The sequence below is a fragment of the Lactuca virosa genome, chromosome 5 (genome assembly GCF_052849685.1).
Source record: "Lactuca virosa cultivar CGN04683 chromosome 5, Lactuca_virosa_CGN04683_v6, whole genome shotgun sequence".
Classification (NCBI taxonomy): Eukaryota; Viridiplantae; Streptophyta; class Magnoliopsida; order Asterales; family Asteraceae; genus Lactuca; species Lactuca virosa.
The window spans coordinates 222,588,064-222,606,789 of NC_136430.1; the positions used below are offsets into that span (position 1 = coordinate 222,588,064).

Genomic DNA, 18,726 nt, shown 5'->3' on the forward strand with positions numbered 1-18,726 from the left:
TTACGAATTTTTAAAGTCGAGTGTGCAATTTGCGAAGCCTGATGCAATGATGATGACGTGGCCGAGTCCCGGCCGTCCGATGTTGATCAAAGAACTCGCTTCGGATCGCGACACGTAGCCCTTGCATACGCCCAGCGTCCGAGCTCGGAACGCGCCGCATACGCGAACCCCTCCTCGGTCCAGCTTCGCCCACGTCGCCCCAGCAGATTATCGACACGTAGGTACGACTTCGGATGTACGCGCTGCGTACTTCGGTTCTACGCCCCGCGTAGCGAGGCCTCTCGCAGCTATAAAAGGAGGCCGAGGCAGCCTCATTTCTTGCACCTTCCTCACTTCTCTCTCTAACTTCTTTCTCTCTCTAACCCATTCCAACCCCCCTAGCACCCGAAGGAAGCCCCGAGGCTCCCGGAGTCCCGAGAAAAAGGGTCTTTCGGTTCGGAAACGCTGCTCCAAGCGAAGCCCGGTTTTTAAGAAAACCCGTTGTAAGTAAGCTACGCCTACGCAATTTTTAATATAGCTTCTAATTAATTATAGTAACATTATTAGGACCTTAAAATAATTATTTGGGCTATTATTATGAGTTATATAGAGTGTTGTTTAACGCTTATATAATAATAATAATAGCTAGACTATTAATTAGTCGCTGTTAACGTTAGACTAAACCCTAGTGGTATTGATACTAGGTTTTGTCGAGGGAAACTTATTTTGAGATAACGAAGCGTTGTTCGAGTGCAGAGTCACCACCTTTCAGGTGAGTGCATAGTCGCTTTCATTTTACACATAGATATGAAGTATTTAATATAAATTACGTGTTATGTGTGCATATTGTCTGAATACTTGCTGTCTATGCTGATGAAAGATTTTTATACATGTTTTAAATGATTTAAACTGTATATGTATTTTATATCTACAAAAATGTTAGGGTAAAACATGGGTAGATGTAATAGACGATGTGTGATAAAATGATGAGAGGCCTCGATGTTGTTGTTGTTGATTCTGTCATCTAGCGGATTATGGATGACGACCACGGACTCTTCTAGACAGTCCAATAGAACGCTAGCAGGCTCGCAACCTGTAGGTGTTTGTGAACGATGTGTTCACCGGTGTACTCCATCCCCCTCATGGTTGCCTTTAGGACATTTATTGCTGAGGAACCCCCTTATCAGTAGTGTACATCCCGATGATGATCCTTAGGCTAGGTCCCTTATGATAGGTGTTTAGGGACGTAAAGTGAGGATAACGGGAACGGGTAATCGGGTTATTGTTGGTTGATGAAATTAATAAACTTATTTATTGTGGGTTGAAAACCCTATGTGCTCACCAGGCTCCCAAGCCTGACCCACTTAGTTTCTTGTATTACAGGTAGTGGTGCACGAGCATAGATATGATGTTTGGGATGAGAGATTATGCATATATAGGCATGTAGATATGAATAAATGTAGTAAGACTTATATTGTACTGTTTATGCTTTTGATCTGTATCGAACATGACATCCCGAGGGTTTTAATGAAATACATTTCTATGGAAATGCTTTTGATAAATCTTTATCATATTTTTTTATTGGGACAAATTCCGCAACTCTTTTATTTAAAAGGTTACTCTGATTTTCAAACAAGCATAAACAAAATCGGTCTTTTCTGGCCGTGAAAATGGGGATGTCACAAACCCCCCAAGATCTTTACTAAGGATGCCTTGGAAACCCTCTAAGGTCTTACACCTAAGTGCCTCGGGAACCCCCCGAAGTCTTTACTAAGGATGCATGGGAAACCCTCCAAGGTCTTACACCTAAGTGCCTCAGGAACCCCCCGAGGTCTTTCATGCAAGTATCACAAATAACTAGCATACCACAAATCACATAACCAACTAGCATATCACGTAACAAATAATGGATAGGCCTTGGTGCCTTCGACCCATAGGTATGGTGAGGAGACTCACCTCTCAAGAAATGTTGAACTGATAAGATAAGTCCCAACGCACACCTCCAACTCAACTGCCTACAACCATCATGTGACTGACTTTGTCAAAATCCTGAAATACCAAAAATACCCTCAAAGTCAAACTTGGTCAACCATGGTCCAAGTCAAAGTCAACAGTCAAGGTCAACAGTCCATGTTGACCCAACTCGTCGAGTGCATCTAGCAACTCGTCGAGTTCCTTCGGTGTTCAGAATAATGGGGAAAAACCCTAACCAACTCGCTAAGTTATCTTATCAACTCGCCGAGTTCACTCTGTATACAGAAAAAGGGAAGACCCGATCCAACTCGTCGAGTTGCCAGGACAACTCATCGAGTTTTCCCCTGTCTTAACATATTCAGCCCTTCCAGTCGAATCTAAAGCCTCAAACTACAGATCCAGTCACTTAGGACTGAAATATCACGTAAAGTTGCTAACTTTATGTTAATGCAAGGCCTAAAGAGGCTAAAACACTAAAACTAAGTTTAATAAAAGGTTTAGGGCATGGAGGAGGGCCAAGACTAGATAAAGTGGACAACTTTATGTCCATGGAGGCCTAGAGGTGTCCAGATCTGAAACCATATCCTCATGACAAGTTCAAATCCGAGAATGACATCATTATGCACCAAAAGTGGCCAAATACTTTCATAGGAGGAGATCTAAGCAAATAAAGGTCAAGGTAGCAACTTTATACCTCAAGATGGTTGCCAAAACAGAGTAGGTGTCGGATCTACTGCTTCTCCCTTTACTCCAACCTCTTCAAGCTCCAAGTTCCTTCACAACCACACCAAAATCACTCTCCAAAGCTCTCACACACACTCAAGAAGGTATAAGGCTCAAACTAGGGTTTCTCTGGGTTGTAAGGACGATGAAGGAGGCCATAAATGAGCCATAAGCTCTTTATATAGGGTACAAACCCTGAAAATTAGGGTTTTCCTTTCAAGCGTCTACTCGTCGAGTTGGGGCTTCCAACTCGTCGAGTAGACCTTTAATCTCGCGTCCAAAATGATCCCTACTCGACGAGTTGGAGCTCCCCAACTCGTCGAGTTCCGGTCCAAAACCCTAAAATTTTGAGAAATAAATGATACCTGAATCGAGCATTACACTCAGAAGTTATGTCCGCGTAGAGTCCGGTTCCTCGCTAAACCCCCTTGTAAGTGAGTTATGCTTACCATATTTTAAGTATAACTTATGTTTAAGTTCATTATCGTTATTATGAACCTATAAACAAGATTTATCAGTGATTCCAAGTCATTATACTGATTGATCTACTTACGGGGATGATGTCTAGGCTGTGATTTAGTGAGGTGTTTAAAGTGGGATTTCCAAACAGTATACGAAACAGACCCTATCTCCACTATGATCCTACCTGGTTGTTCTTTACTTGATAGATTATGAAAGTAGACTTTGAATTAATGATGAATCTAGACTAATAATTAGTTGCAATAAATAATAGACTAAAACTTAGTGATAATAATACTAGGTTACGTCAAAGGAAAAGACAATCGCTAGAAGCGAAGTGGTGTCCGAATTTCGAATCGTCACTCTAACAAGTGAGTGCATAGCTACTTTCATCTTACACATAGATATGAAGTATTTAATATATATTACTTGCTATATGTGCTTATTATATTTGTTCCTGATATCTATGCTAGATGAACGATTTATACATGTTTTACATGATTTAAACTGTATATGTATTTTTATACTTATAAATATATTGGGTAAAGATGGGTAGATGAATGATGAGAGATGAAAGATTATATAGATGATGAGAGGTGAAAGATAATGAGAATCCTTGACTTTAACGATGATCCAGCCATCTAGAGCAGAGTATAGATGACGACTACAGACTATTCTAGACAGTCCAGTGGAACGCTACCAGACTCGCAACCTGTAGGTGTTTGTGAATGACGTGTTCACCAGATGTACTCTAAAAACCCTGGCAGCTATGGACTTAGTGTCTTACAAATGAACATTGACAGATATGAACTTAGTGCCTTACAAATGAACATTGGCAGTTGTGCCTAATAGACAACATCGACATCTATGGACTTAGTGCCTGTTGGATAAACCCTGGCAGCGATGGATTTCGTGCCTATTCCTTAGGACAATCCTTAGGAATAAATAAATGAAGAATATATTATTCTTAGGGTAGATTCTTAAGAATAAAGAAGATAATGGGATGGAAAATTGGATTAATTGTTTAATGATTAAACATAATAATTATATTATTGTGGGTTGAAAACCCTATGTGTTCAGCAGGTTTCCCAATCTGACCCACTCAGTTTATTGTATCACATGTGGCTATATGAAAGATACATTCTGCTGAGAGATTCAATGAGTATTAGGCCACTAGTTTTATTACTGTAAGGCTTGTAATATTTCGTTATGCTTATCTTTCTGTATTGATGATTACATCTCAATGTTTTAATATAAATAAAAATACATTTCTTCGGAAATGCTTTGATAAACATCTTTATCATGTTTTCTGGGAAAAATTCCGCAAGACTATTTTTCAAAAATGATACTTTAATTTTTAAATAAACATAAACAAATCAGTGTTTTCTGGCCGTGAAAATGGGAATGTCACATAACACTTGTATTTTGACATGTATTCACTATTTAGATTAGGTGAAACGATGAGTAGATTGCTTGGATCTTCTAGAATACTTCTTACTCAAAGAACTTTATTTCTAATTTTTGCTTTTGTATTGATTGTTTCAACCTCGTAACTAAACAACTTTGTTAAAACTTAAGTTCTATGATCAAATTTTGCATATGTTGAAAGTTTTAGACTCAAATTTTGGATTTTAATAAACTATTTTGAAACAGCTCATGCGAGAGGTGTTACACAAAACGAATTAAATATCCATCTTTTTTATTTTTTATTTTTCTTAATTGTTTTTATTTTATTTTTTAAATCTAGTAAACATAGGCAAGGGTAAGTGGGTAACCTATTAATCGATGCATGGTTAAGGCCTGGTCAAGTTACTTAACACTTTTCTTAACTTAGTCCTTTGTCTTTTTTTCCCTTATTTAAGTAATGTATTGATAAAGTATATTTAATTGATAATGATATTTGTGAAGATAAATTATTGTTGATATAAATATGTTTTTTTTTTGTATTAAATCAAACTGTCTAGATCTGAATCTATAACTATTTTACAAATAACAATTTTCCATTTATTAAATAATAAATTCACATCAACAAATTTTAATTTTTTAAAAACCTACAATATTGCAAGTGATTATCAGCCTAGCCGGTAGTGATGCATCCGGGTTATAGGCCTCAGTAGGTGAGGTCAGGAGTTCGATTCCTAGCTGAGCATATGTGCGGGATTTTTTCAGGATTGGTGCAGGTTCGGTTCTTCGTTCCCTCTGGAGATGAGTGGTGGCCCGCCAGGCATTCCTTCGGGTTGGGTTACCCTCTAACTATTCATCGTTTAAAGAAAAAAAAACCTACAATATTAGTAACTGAAGTTAAGCATATTTTTAAAATATGTTTAATAATAAAATTAAATCTAAATATTTGTTATAGTACAGTAGAAAAATATATAATGAAAAAAAAATTAAGATATCACTATTTTGAAGGAAATGTAAAATATTTTTGAAAAAGATAGAAAGTTATTATGGAAAAATAAATATGAAATCGCCACTTAACGTTAAGTATTGTCAATACCAGCCATAGCACAACCATTATGTCCGCTATCGCGGCATATAGCAGGCTTTGTAGCATTTTCTTTTATTTTCTATTCTTTTTTATTTTATTATTTTAGGACGGTATAAATAACGTTTTGCGACGGAATTAAAGTAAAACTGAAAAAAAAAAAAATAAAGAAAGAAAGCCTAATTAAATTATTTCCAATCGATGATGACTTGGATTATCACTCCTAATTGGCGCCTCTAAGGCCTTCCAGTATAGAAGGTTTTTCAAGTGTGAAAGCTGAGGTAGAGGGGTGTTTCCACCGGTGACACCGCCCCAAAACCTAGTGGTTATCTTGTGGAGTGGTATACATCACGGAGGGTCTTATTGACTAAGGCTATCGGGAATAGAGCATCGGTCACGCGTGAATTGAAAGCCTATGTGGCAACCTAAGGGACGAGTGAACAACGCCCCAATGTCTGGTGGCTTGGTTGTGGAGTCTCTACAAAGATGGAAGACAACTAATAAGAAGCAAGCAGCAGCAACGGTCACTCTCTTTTTCTCTCTTCTTTCTACCCCTTCACTACCAATCCACCGGTGAACACCATTTCTACAACCTAATACATTATTCATCTTCATTCACAATTCACACGTGATGATTCCCCTTAGCCTAAGCAAAAGATGGTCTCTCTCTCTCTCTCTCTCTCTCTCTCTCTCTCTCTCTCTCTCTCTCTCTCTCTCTCTCCGAATTGAATAATTGTCTTGTGAAATGGTTTGTGAAGTGATGTGGCACCATTTTCACACGTTACTCTCTTTAACCTTAGAAGTTAGAAGCTCTTTATTTGTTTGCTATTTGTTTTTAATAGTTGTGTTGGTTATCAACTTATCATTATAAGTTTCTTAAAATAATAATAATTTCTATCCTAATGGTAGTCTAAAAACTTAAAATTACTGCTTATTGGATCATTTGTATGCTCTGCTCGTGGACCATGTTTCTAGATGGCCAAAAAAACGTAATTGTGTTATTATTATCATACGTTGTTTGTTTATTTTTAGATTATAATCACTACAATTTAGTTATTTTCAAATTTCAATTGCTGTAATAGTTAAGTAAATATATACACGCCTAGAATCATATCGTCGACATGATAATACATATACATACACGCCTAGAATCATATTGTCGACATTATCACTTGATAAACAAAAATCCCAAACGTAGGGCAAGAATTGATACAAGTGTTGGACTCTTGAGATCAATTGTTGTATATAACCAAGTCTAGGGTTTTAAGATTGTGAGATTAAAAAACACACACAATGAAAAAAGAAAAAGTTTTATGAATGTACAAAATCCGGGAAGATAAAAATTGTTCTAGAGAATTTTGTGTTGAATAGTGTCAATAATGTCGATGCAGTTCTTCATATATGACTTTGCCTGTTCGTTTTTTTCAATCTCCCATTGATGGAGAAGCTCGGTTTTAAAAGGTATCTCTGCTATGCATGCTTCCGGAAGGTCTCTGTATAGCTTGGTTAGTTCATGAAGGCACTCAGAAGCTGCTATGTGAACCTGAAAACAAATGGGCAAAATGGTCATTTACCATGATCATGATTAAAATAAACAGCATGAGATGAGAAAGAATGACATACCTGTGCAATCTTTACTATGGATATACAATCGATCACCTTGGGTGATAAAGAATAAAACAACTGAAGGTATAAAAAAAAAAAAACAAATTATAATTAGATAGAATCTAAGATTTATATATTTACTTGAGGTGAAAAAGATATTTTATTACCTCTATAGCTAATGCTGATGTATCAACATGTTGGCTAGATTTATCCGAATCTTTTAACCCTTCATTTATCCTCGAACATAACTCTTTAATCGATGTGAACACCGAAACTTTAACTGTTCAAAACATTCTAGAGATTTATATCCAATAAAAGGATTTTTTTTTTTTCTAAAAGAGAGTAAATTACATTTTTGGTCCCTGAGTAAATCTAATTTTCGCAATTTTGGTGTCAAAAAGTTCTCTTGAAATTTTGGTCTTTATTTGAGGTTTTTGTAATGATTTTAGTCCTTGTTCCAAAGAAAGTGACTATTTTTGGTCCCCAAAATAGTCATTTTACTTGGAACAAGGATTCAAGGACCAAAAACTTTACAAATAAGGACCAAATTTGCAAGAGAAAAGTTGTTGTGACCAAAACTGAAAAAAAATCAACTATAAAAAGGAATTTAAGTGCATACCTATCCAAGGAATAGCAGGTGCTAGGGAATTTAGATACACATGTACCAAATCCTTTTGCCATTTAAGAATGTCACTTAATCGAGCAAGAAGAACACAAGATGTAACACAATCCATAATCTTTTCATGGGGAACAGAAGATTCCTCTTTCTCATGTGCCTCTGCATTATATCAACGTAAACTACTTAAATGCAAGAAATAGCAACATTTATACTTTCATAGAATTAAAAAAAGAAGTATATCTGACCTGCTTTTTCAGTGTCATTTGGTGAAGACACTTGTTTGGATAGAGAGTTGAATGCTGAATTGCACATTTCAAACATTAATGGGAACACCACACCGAAAAAGTCTGGATTTTTGAAGGCTTTTAGAACCTATCACATATGTAACAAGCCAAGTCATTGTTTGAAAATATTAAAGAATGATAAAAAGTTCTCAAAACAGGAATTTACTTCTCACAAAATAACAACTAAAAGAAATGGAAAGGGACACTAAAGTGAGTTGGGTAAAATAAAAATATTCTTAAAATGTAATATTTGGGAGTTGTTTATTTTACTTATGTTAAAACCTAGATTGAAAATTTCTCCCAACTGTTGACTTTAGTAGAAGAGGATTGACTTTTTTTTACCTTCTCTAGACATCTAAAGCCTGCATCGCGAAATTTCTTGGATTTTTTACTGCATGCTGAGGTTACCACACTTAATATGGCACTTTCACAAGATGGATCAGCAGCAGAAATTGCTGTATGACAAGATGTACAAAGAGAAGACAAGGCTTCCAGTAGATCCTCCTTTCCCTGTACCATATGAAAAAAAGTCCATTATGCCCCTCCCCTATTGATGTTCCAACAAGCATATCATAAATAAACCTACCTCCCATATACGTCCAGGAATCTCATTCATAAGAGATGTGAGCAACACTTGATGATATGAAAATAAAGATTCATCCAACACTTCACAAAGCTTTACAATTGCTTTAGCTGCCTACAAAAATAACCATGTGATTCATTAAAAATGGGAGCTTACAAGAAGTGAAAATGAAAAAAAAAATTAAAAAATTAAAATTACCTTCCTTTTACTAGCCCAAGATGATGAAGCAATGCCTTGAGTTATTAGAGTAACAATCTCACTTACATATAACTGAAGTGTGAGACGTTCACTTGTCATGTTCTCTTCCCATAATTCCTCATAAAGACTAGACACGTTTTTATCATCCTCAAACCTGCATATATAATTCCTCAATATGAATTTAAATTATATATTATCATTGTAAAAAAAAGGTAATAATGTGTTGTTGAAAAAGAAGCTAAGCGACCTTGAGAGAAAAATAACTGGAACAACTGTTGCATAATATCCACTTAAGATATCGCCAGCTGTCGATGCGTAGCTTTTTAATAAAAGAGCACATGCAATCTGTGAATTTCGATCACCATTATATAAAGCAGCAGTTTCTTCAATGAGCTTGTGGACTTGTGAAGGGGCTGCATATTTTATAACAAATGCACAAGAATTTGCAAAGGCGCGTTTGGATGCACCACTTTTTTCCTCTTTCACTACTTGAAACAGGAGTCTAAGAAGCGTGCTTGTGAACGGTTTAATACTTCCACCAACTTTTTGAACTAAAAGGCTAATAAAGCTTGCCACACCAACCCTGTGCACAAATATCAAATGCAATTAACTAATAGGTTTTAATGTTTATAAAGAAAGAAATGTAATATAAATATACCTAGTATTTAGGCCAACACCAGATCGAGCTAATTGGGAAAGACGTGGAACCAACTGTTCTAGTGATTGGTCATCAACAACATCTATGCATAAGTCTAGGGTTTCCCAAAGTGGAGAGCTTTTGGCAATTGAAATTCGTAAGTTTTCAAGCTTTTCTGTTTGTATCCCAGCATTTGCTGCATGCATCTGTTGTACAAAAATGAGCAACATACTTTCAAGAGTATATAACAAAGGGCTAAGTGCAAGAAATAGCAACGTACTTTCATTTCTTTTTATTACACTATTGTATTTTCCATTTTTATTTTTCTTATTAAGACATTACAAAAATAAGCTATACTCACAGACAAAAATAATCATTTTACTTAGAACAGGGACCAAAAACAGTAAAAGAACCTCAAATAAGTATTATTATTATTATTAGCACATATAATTAGACAAACCTCAACATAATTCAGTCCTTGGTCCTCAAGACTTGATAAGCTTTCAAGCATGCAACAAACTAATTCAGATAAATGTGGGCGGATTGCAATGCCTGCACCCTGAAAACACAAACATAGAATTAAAATTAAAAGTAAATGAAAATTTTAGAGTGGTGATGTAGTTAGTACCTTTGCAAGCTTTGTGACTATGGTAATTGATGACTTGCGAATGTCATCAACTTTACTCATAATTCCATCAGTGAGCAACAAAGGTAAAACAATATCCATTGTGTTTTTTGCATCAGAAATTTCAGTGAGAGATATGTCACAAAGCCTTAATGTTAATGAAGTAACAGCACGACATAGTCTTTCCCCTGATTTTCTAACAGTCTCTTTTATGTCATCCATAGCACGAAATGCAGCTGTCCATATGTTCTTTAGATGCTTCCCAACCTACAATACAAGTGTATTTTTTTTCATTGATCAGCATCAGTGAATCAAATGCAAGAAATAGCAATGTACTTTCATTTTTATGTTTTTTATTGTAGCATTCTCTACTTCTAATTCTTTTTCTTCTTATATTATAGCATTGTACTTTGAAAAAAACTACCCAAAATTATACTAGCATTTTACTTGCAAATCTTTTCTTACTAAGACAAATCTACCCAATTACAGCATTTTACTTTCATTATTTTTCTTATTATAGCATTGCACTTTGAAAAAATCTACCCAATTATAGCATTGTACTTCTGATTTTTTCTTATTAAAGAGAAAAATTGCTTTGTATTTGGGTGACATAGCTATAAGTGCTGCAATAGGAAGAAATAAAAGTGGCATGATATTATTATAAACAAAAAAGTAAAACTGAGCTCTGCTATTTTCTTGCACTTAACCCTTTAAAAAAAAAGTTGGGGAGCCATAGGTTCTATTACGGTGTTCATGTAATGCTTCAAAATTCCCAGGAGTTAAGCAAATAAATGTTTAAATACATAATTTCTGAAGAAAAATAAAATAAAATAAAATAATAACCTGATTAAATTTACGCCCTTGGATTAAATCTGCAAGAGCAAGACAGGAAGCCTCACGGGAACGCCAAAGCCTGGACCCACATTGTACCAACATATCTTCAATAATCAGATCCAAATATTCATCAATAGTTTTTTTCGAGTCTGCAACAAGTGATTTCCAAATATGTGCCATTGCATCCTATAGGAAAAATAAAACAGTTCAACTTAATAATAATAATAATAAGTTAACAACAATTATAAAACTCCACATACGACATTTACCTGAACATTTTTATCAGGGTCGTACTGGTATCTTACAAGCCTTGGAACCAACTGGCGAAGATATGGTTGTAATGCATCACCTGCCAGCTTGGCAATCTTTGAGAATCCAAAAGCAGCACCTCTTTTGGAATTCAAAGAAGCTTGATGATTGGCTAAATCCATGAATTTATAAATCAAATCTGGTTGTCCCATTTCATTTGCCAAATTGCAAAGCTCCTTGTATGTACTAAGTTTCCCTCCACTCAAAGTTCCCCCAATCGACCCCTCTTGGAATACTTCAGTATCTTCAACAAGCTAAACAACAAAACCCCTAAAAACTTAAATACACACCACCATATTATATTTATACTATCATCAACAAGGCCAAATTAGTACTTGCATTTCTTTACCTGACATATTTCTATTATTGGTATGTATATATATAAGTATATATAACTATGTACTTATGACAAAGATGAAATAACAAATAACTTTACCTTCACTGCTCTTTTCCTCTTTCCTGTCCCAGTCAGCGTGCCAACTAATGCACTTACCAAATTCTTCTTCATTGATTCATCACCAAGTTCATATACAATACTTAAACCTTGAGATGCAAGTTCTTGTGTGAGTTCATTTTGCTCACCAATTAGATGTGAAAATGCTTCCTGAATATCTGGAAGTAATTGTTGAATTGATGGATGTTGACCACAGTACATTGTGAGAGATACTAACCAAACAGTTCCACTACATCTTTCTTCTTTTTTGGTGCTGTATAATAGACTATCAAACAGTTTTTTAGTAATCGTATCTCTAGCAAAAACATGGCACTCTTCATTTCCTTCAAGCCCAATAGATGTTGGGATGATAGCTGAGGGTATATCTGCCATTAGATAATTTGAAGTCATGGAGAGTGAGCTGTAGTTGGTTTTCAGGATCATATCTGTAGTCACTGGAACTCCACCCCATAAGAATGAAAGAGCTTCACCAGCAGCAAAAAGAATATCCTCAACCTGCTCAAAATAGAAATGTAGTTTTATATACTTTGGAAAAAAATCTTATTGTAGCAGTGAAAATTGCTTTTTTATATGAACAACATTGCTATAATTGATAGATATTTCAAAGTATGATGTTGTAATAGGAAAAAAACGAACGTAGGGTGCTATAACAATTAACAAATAAATCAATGAAACTACATAGAAAATAGGAAAGAGTAATCTGAAGAAATTTTATCTACCTTAGATCGAGCAAGACTAAAGATTAAGTCAAGTGCCTCATTGATGATGGAAGAAGATGATTCCTTGACACACATATGCCCCAAAGATAGAACAATTCTTTGAATTGATTTTGTATCATCACCAGAAAGAATCTTGCTTAACTTTTCACGTAAAAATGTCAAGACATCATCTGAAGTTGAAAGAATTAGCAAGTAGTTAGCAGTAGCTAAATAGATAAGCATGTCATATAGTTCTCTAGATTCACCTGTGTGAGAGTCATGAGCAAGTTTTGGTAGGGGGGCAGATAGCCCAATATGACCTAGCCCTTGCATTGCAACTGAAGCTAATGTAGAACTTTCAGAATTGACTACATCAACTAGACATTTCAGTGTGTTTTGAAGCAATGAATCTGTGATCTGCAGAATAATTATACAGTGTCAAATCCATGTTTTTAAAGGTTGAAGGTTGATGAACAGATTTGAGCAAGAGAGATGAGGGTGACTTACAGTAGGAGTTCTTAACAAACAGTTTGCAGAGACATATCCAAGAGCACATAAAATTCCATGCTGAATTTCAAACCTGATGAACAATGTTAAACCCAATCAGTGACTCTATTATCAGGTGTTTAGTTGATAGAATGTTTTTGGAAGGAACTGAATCCATCAAGGAAATTGGAATCAGAAGGAATTATAAATTGTAATGTGCTTGGTTGGCAAGAAATGAAATGGAATACAATAATACTTTTTGTTTGCTGTACATATATAATGAGGGTATTTTGGTCTTTTAATGTAGGAGGTAGAATAGAATTGAATTCCTTCCACCCCCCCCCTACAATCTAGTTCACCTAATTCGACCTAATAGAAGGATTCTGCAGGAATTGGAATCCACCCATTTGGCAACCAAACACACCATGGAATGGAATCTGAAATTCCAATTCCGTCAAAATCCACCAACCAACCATGCCCTTCTTCTCCAACAATTACAAAAAGAAAAAGCATCCATAAGCATAAAAATTTAAAAGCATTGTAATGCACAAACCTTGACTTTACTGATCCTTTGATAGATGAAATCAGTTCATGAATAAGATCAGAAGCAGCAGCCATAGGAAGAGCACAAGAAGCGATTCCAAGTAATCGAGCTGCACATTCTCGTGTATCTAAGTCCACATGGGCTAGTAACTGCTTTAACCATGGTACTTTAACAGCATAACGAGAAGCCAACACCTAAAATTAAAGTACACATTAGAACTATAAAAAAAAAAAAAAAAAAAACAATAATAGAAATTAATTAACATCCATATAACGAAATCACAAACCTCTGGAAAGTGAGATGCAACTTCAATCAAAGCCTTGGAGGCAGTTGCATGCAACTCAACAGAACCTTCATATGCCATTGCATGCTCCAACAATAAACACATGTTCCCTACAGTTGTTTCTGTTGCAATCTTTTGATCTACATCAGCCTCAAAACACTGTAACAAAAACCTAATTGCAGCAATATATGTCTGAGATGGAAAAAGAAGCCGTTCTTCCCTAATTTCACTTGATTCTAGCAATTGAGGCTGTTGTTTAACAATGTAATCTAGCATGTCTGACAGTTTAGGGTATTTGAGATTTAGGGTTTCACTGGTGGATCTACTTTGATCTTTCCCAAGGTAGAGACCCTCCAATGCCATCTCCCTGTAAAGAAATAAATATTAATTAATATATTCTTAAAAGACGATTAATATAAATAATAAAAACAAACCTTATATCCAGTTTAGTGTCTGCAGCACCAAGCATACAGATAAATCGGCTTGGACAATGCTGTGAGTCAAATAAGGTTGTAGCCCATCTTAATGCACAAAATCGTACTTCACCTTGTTCCTTGTGGGAATAAGAATAACATCATGGATTAGAATTTAGAAGAAGTTAAATGCAAAAAATAGAAGTGTTCTTTTATTTCTTTGTTTATATTACAACATTATAGTTCCAAGTTGTTTCCTATCAAGGCATTGTACTTTGAATTTGTTTCTTGTTAAGACAATGTATTTTGAAAAACCTACAAAGAAATAGCAGTGATATTTGCTTTGTAATTGGATGATATTGCTATAATAGGGTAGATTTCTCAAAGTACAATGCTTTAATAGGAAGAAATGAAAGTGGGATGCTATAAGAAACATATATTATAAATAAAATATGTTGCTATTTCTTGCATTTAAACCAACAAAGTAAAAAACAGGTATGTGAAAGAATCAGAGCATGTTAAGGAACTTTACCACTTGAGAATTTTCCAGGAGAAGTGACTCTAAATCATTTAAGACTGTTTTTGGTGCATCCTGACAATTAACCAAAACAGGATTAAGAAATCATTGGATATAGAAGAAAAGGAAGTAAAAAATTACAAAAAGTGACTTGATTTGAATTTGGAGATGATACTTTATATGCAACAGCAAGAGAGTTGGTTGCTTCTTGGACAATCAGACGAATTAATGGAGACTCTAATTTCAAAGCATTAAAAAGCCGAACAGCCATGTCAATTTTATCTCTGAAGAATAAGTATACACCATAACATAAGTCAACGATAGTAAAAAATTAGTAAATAGATGAAAAAATAATAAATAAAAATAAAAACCTGAAAAGTTGAGGCAAGCGCTTTGCAAGCAATCCAATTGCTTGGAAAGCAAAGGTTTTGGTCTCCCGTGCAATTGTATCTATATTGAATGTGATATCAAAAACAAATATTATAAGTTCTTAAAATTTCCACCAACAAAAAAAAAAGTCAAATTAATTTAAAAGGTTTTAAGAGAAACACCTGATTCTGAACCTGTATAACCATCAAGGGACTTAAGAACACCACTAAGTATAACAGGGCCCATTAGTTTCAGCTGCTCAATTTCTGCCTGTATATTTTTATAGATAAAGAATTTTTTTTTTTTTTTAAATGTGACTCTTTATTGTGTTGACCATGGAACATTGTAACATAAATTTCTTCCAAAGTAATTTTATATAAAAAAAAAACATATCACTTACATGCTTAAAAACCCATACAGTAAACTCCATTCCTAATTGCTTCAACCTTGATGTGGTACCATTTCCTAAAAGTAACAGATGTTTTTAGCACATTGTTAACATTTAAAAGAAATCCAATAATAGATATACAAACCAATACACACATTAATATTTATTATTTAATACATACCATATATGCAGCCAAATATGCACTGTAAAGTTGAAGGAAAACTATTTGCTGCTGTAATTGACCGGCAAAATACCGACATTAACCTCACTCGTAAAGCAGGATTCCCAGGACTGACCCTCAAATCTTGAGCAATATGTTCAGCTCCAACATTCCCTTATAAACAATAAGGGTAGATTAGTCAACTCATTTGGAGATTAAAGGGGGTTGGTCAGTTAGTTAGTTGTGAGATAGTTAGAAGAAATAAGAGTAAAGTGTGTTGCTATATTGTGCAATCTAAGCTTAATATTATCCTTAAAGTTGGTGTGATAATAAACAATGAAGTTCCTGTTTCATATAGATAACAAATGGTTCAAGTTTCCATACCATTGAATAGCAAAAACAGCCTATTTATCAGCTTAGAATCTTCTAATTGTACACCAGAAGTTTTCTTCTTCAAAAGTTCCTCGCCTCTTTTAATAACAGGCTCATGTCTGAAAGAACAATACCCAAAAACATAATGAGATTTTGATGCAATAAAATTCATTGGATGAAATATAAAGTATAAACAACAAGCATGTACCTATCAACACATGCAGCAACATAGAGAGGATATACAAGTTCAGCTGGAAGCTCCATGACATCTATAACATTCAGCAAACCCAACTACAAAACAGAAAACAAAGTGAAGAAAATCATTAATAAAAGAAAAGAGTAAATTACAAGAACACAGAGATAAGTGGTAAAACAGGCCATGAGCTTCACCTTTCTAATGAGAAGCATGTCATGATTCAGTGGAGTCTTCCCTGCCACACGGTTGCTTTGAGAAACTGAAAGCCCAGGTGGGGATCCCCCACTGCATTATTGAGTTATTAAGATTCAAGAAAAATATATGATGATATTCAATTGAATAGAAAAAAAGAAGTACTAAAAAGCAAACTGGATCCCAACCTAATGGATGATGGTTGATACAAAAGTGTATGAAGGCAAAACTCAACAAACATCTCTTTGTCTTGAGATCCACTTATGAGTTTATACTTTGCAGCAATTTCATCACTAATTTTACTTGAGTGACATTCACCAATCACCTAAAAACAGATGGATGGTGTATATTAATCATCAGTTATGCATATAGTGAAAAACAAATAATGGAAGACGGCATTGTCAATGTCAAAAGTGGTTAGAAGATAGAACTTGGAAGTAAAACATACCTTTATGACTATTCTGAAAATTATATCTTGGTGTTGAGGAGGAAGCTTTGAGATGTTAGCTATCATAGTGGGTGCAATATTTTCCTTTTTCTGAATTGTTTACAAGAAAGACAGATTTTAGAAAAGCGATTTGCAAACTTTTGCATGATGCATGAAAGAAATATCCTTTAGAGAATCCATAGAGAAAAGATAACAATACAGACCTCTTTGCTGACACGGTCGAATGCCATCTCAATGTACACAATGCAAAAGTTTCTAACCATTGGAGCAGCATTAGCTTCCATATACAATTCCCATAATTCTTCCAAAGGCAAACCTATCTGTTGCTGGTGTTTCACTCTCTTGTTGACATGGCTTAGGATTTCCATTACCTAATTATAATCAACAAAAACTAACAAATTTTCACAGCCATCTCAATAGTGAAAATAAACTCGAAATCAACCAGAAGCATATGAACATTTAGGGTAGCAATGTGATTAACTATATAATACCCTCTTTTCACCATGACCAGAAGAATACAGAGCAGATCAATTTGCTTACACCTGGAAGTTTACTAGATATGAAAGTTAAAGTAATTGATACTTGATAGCTAGAGTTTAAGAGACTTGTTAGTGTTTAAGGTTTCAGAAAATGATCTTAACTGGTGGAAAGGAGGGGGAACCAAGTAAGAAAAACTCCAAATACCTCTCAACGACCATTAGGAGAGTCTAACTAGAAAAAAAGTATACTCCTTGGTTTCAAAAGAAATATGATTTTGGGTGTTGAATCTAGTGCATTTCATATGCTAATTACATAAGGATGTTGTTATGATTTCACAAAAGTGACAAAACTTGGTGCAGATAGCAAAGCTGTCTCAAACAGTTTAGAAGTCATAAAACCTCTTTAATATGGGAAATGAAAGTGTAGCTCTCATGTTCATCGCATATTCACACACGAACATCTTGCCTCCTAACCGTGATTAAGTAAAATGATACAGATTATACTATCATAAGCAACAACACGGCATCTAATAGCTCGTCACAGAAGTCGAACTAATACAACTATACCGGGTTTCATAAAGGAGGTGTCAGACACTTTTAATCGAATTGAGCAACCTACAGACACAAACTGGATAAGAAGAGTGAAATCGCAGACAATACCTTGGTTCTGACGGCAGAGGATGGACGTGAGAGCGAGGAAATGGTAACAGGAAGTAACTTAAGGAGCAAGTTTTCGAGTTGGGGGTCATCGCAAAGGGCCAATCGAGTAAGCATTCGATCAAGCATTTCCTCGATTTCTTCATCCGATTTCCCTGTAAAATATGACGAAGAGGACGATACTGTTGATGTCGCCATTGTTGCAAAGCTTTGAGTCTGTCTACAGGGAGCAAATTAGTATCAGGAGAGAAGATTTCGAAGCCTTGATTCGGGTTTGTGAAGGCAGCCTACGTTGGCTTTCTTTGACCTCAACAGAACTCCATTTGTTCCACTTTTACAAAATAAAATATACACAATTACATAAATGGTCCAATAGGTTCTCAAAAAAATATCATTGCTAGTTTTTAGATAATATTACGAAAACGGTCCATTTGGTTTACTAAATGTCACAATCTCAATCTCTACTAATTTTTTTGATGAACATGGCCATTGTGGTTTGCAAAACTTGCATGGAATGTCATTTTTGGTAAGTTAGTCGTTAGGCCATATCACATGTCTCCCACGTGGGGGTATTTTGGTTTTTTTTACTTTTGTGGCACATTTAATTTCTCTAAATATTAAAAGAGAACCTTAAATTCTACAATGAAGAAACAAGGGCTCTTGATTGCATTTCCCTCCTTTAGTCTCCACCTTAGGATCATTTTGCTGACATCATCCTAACCCAAAAAAATACACGCGCCTCCCGAATAAAAC

The 18,726-nt window shown here is 35.1% G+C and overlaps 1 protein-coding gene across 1 annotated transcript; it reads right to left on the reverse strand.

The window, feature by feature from the left end:
• Positions 1–6,763: 6,763 nt before the first annotated feature.
• LOC145111895 (ARM repeat superfamily protein) lies at positions 6,764–18,292 on the reverse strand. The gene is made up of 34 exons (XM_079048134.1): positions 17,977–18,292; positions 17,041–17,208; positions 16,838–16,927; positions 16,578–16,714; positions 16,392–16,482; positions 16,210–16,292; positions 16,014–16,120; positions 15,651–15,803; positions 15,482–15,546; positions 15,264–15,351; positions 15,084–15,162; positions 14,888–14,996; positions 14,728–14,787; positions 14,217–14,335; positions 13,786–14,149; positions 13,509–13,693; positions 12,977–13,049; positions 12,736–12,886; positions 12,491–12,660; positions 11,754–12,266; positions 11,278–11,571; positions 11,018–11,194; positions 10,178–10,441; positions 10,010–10,108; positions 9,571–9,755; positions 9,160–9,495; positions 8,913–9,066; positions 8,718–8,828; positions 8,474–8,641; positions 8,093–8,219; positions 7,848–8,006; positions 7,396–7,508; positions 7,247–7,306; positions 6,764–7,166 (listed from the first exon to the last, which is right to left on the reverse strand). The coding sequence occupies exons 1-34, from the start codon at positions 18,169–18,171 to the stop codon at positions 6,972–6,974; spliced, it is 5,442 nt and encodes a 1,813-aa protein (XP_078904260.1). The 5' UTR covers positions 18,172–18,292; the 3' UTR covers positions 6,764–6,971.
• Between the last annotated feature and the right edge of the window lie 434 nt (positions 18,293–18,726).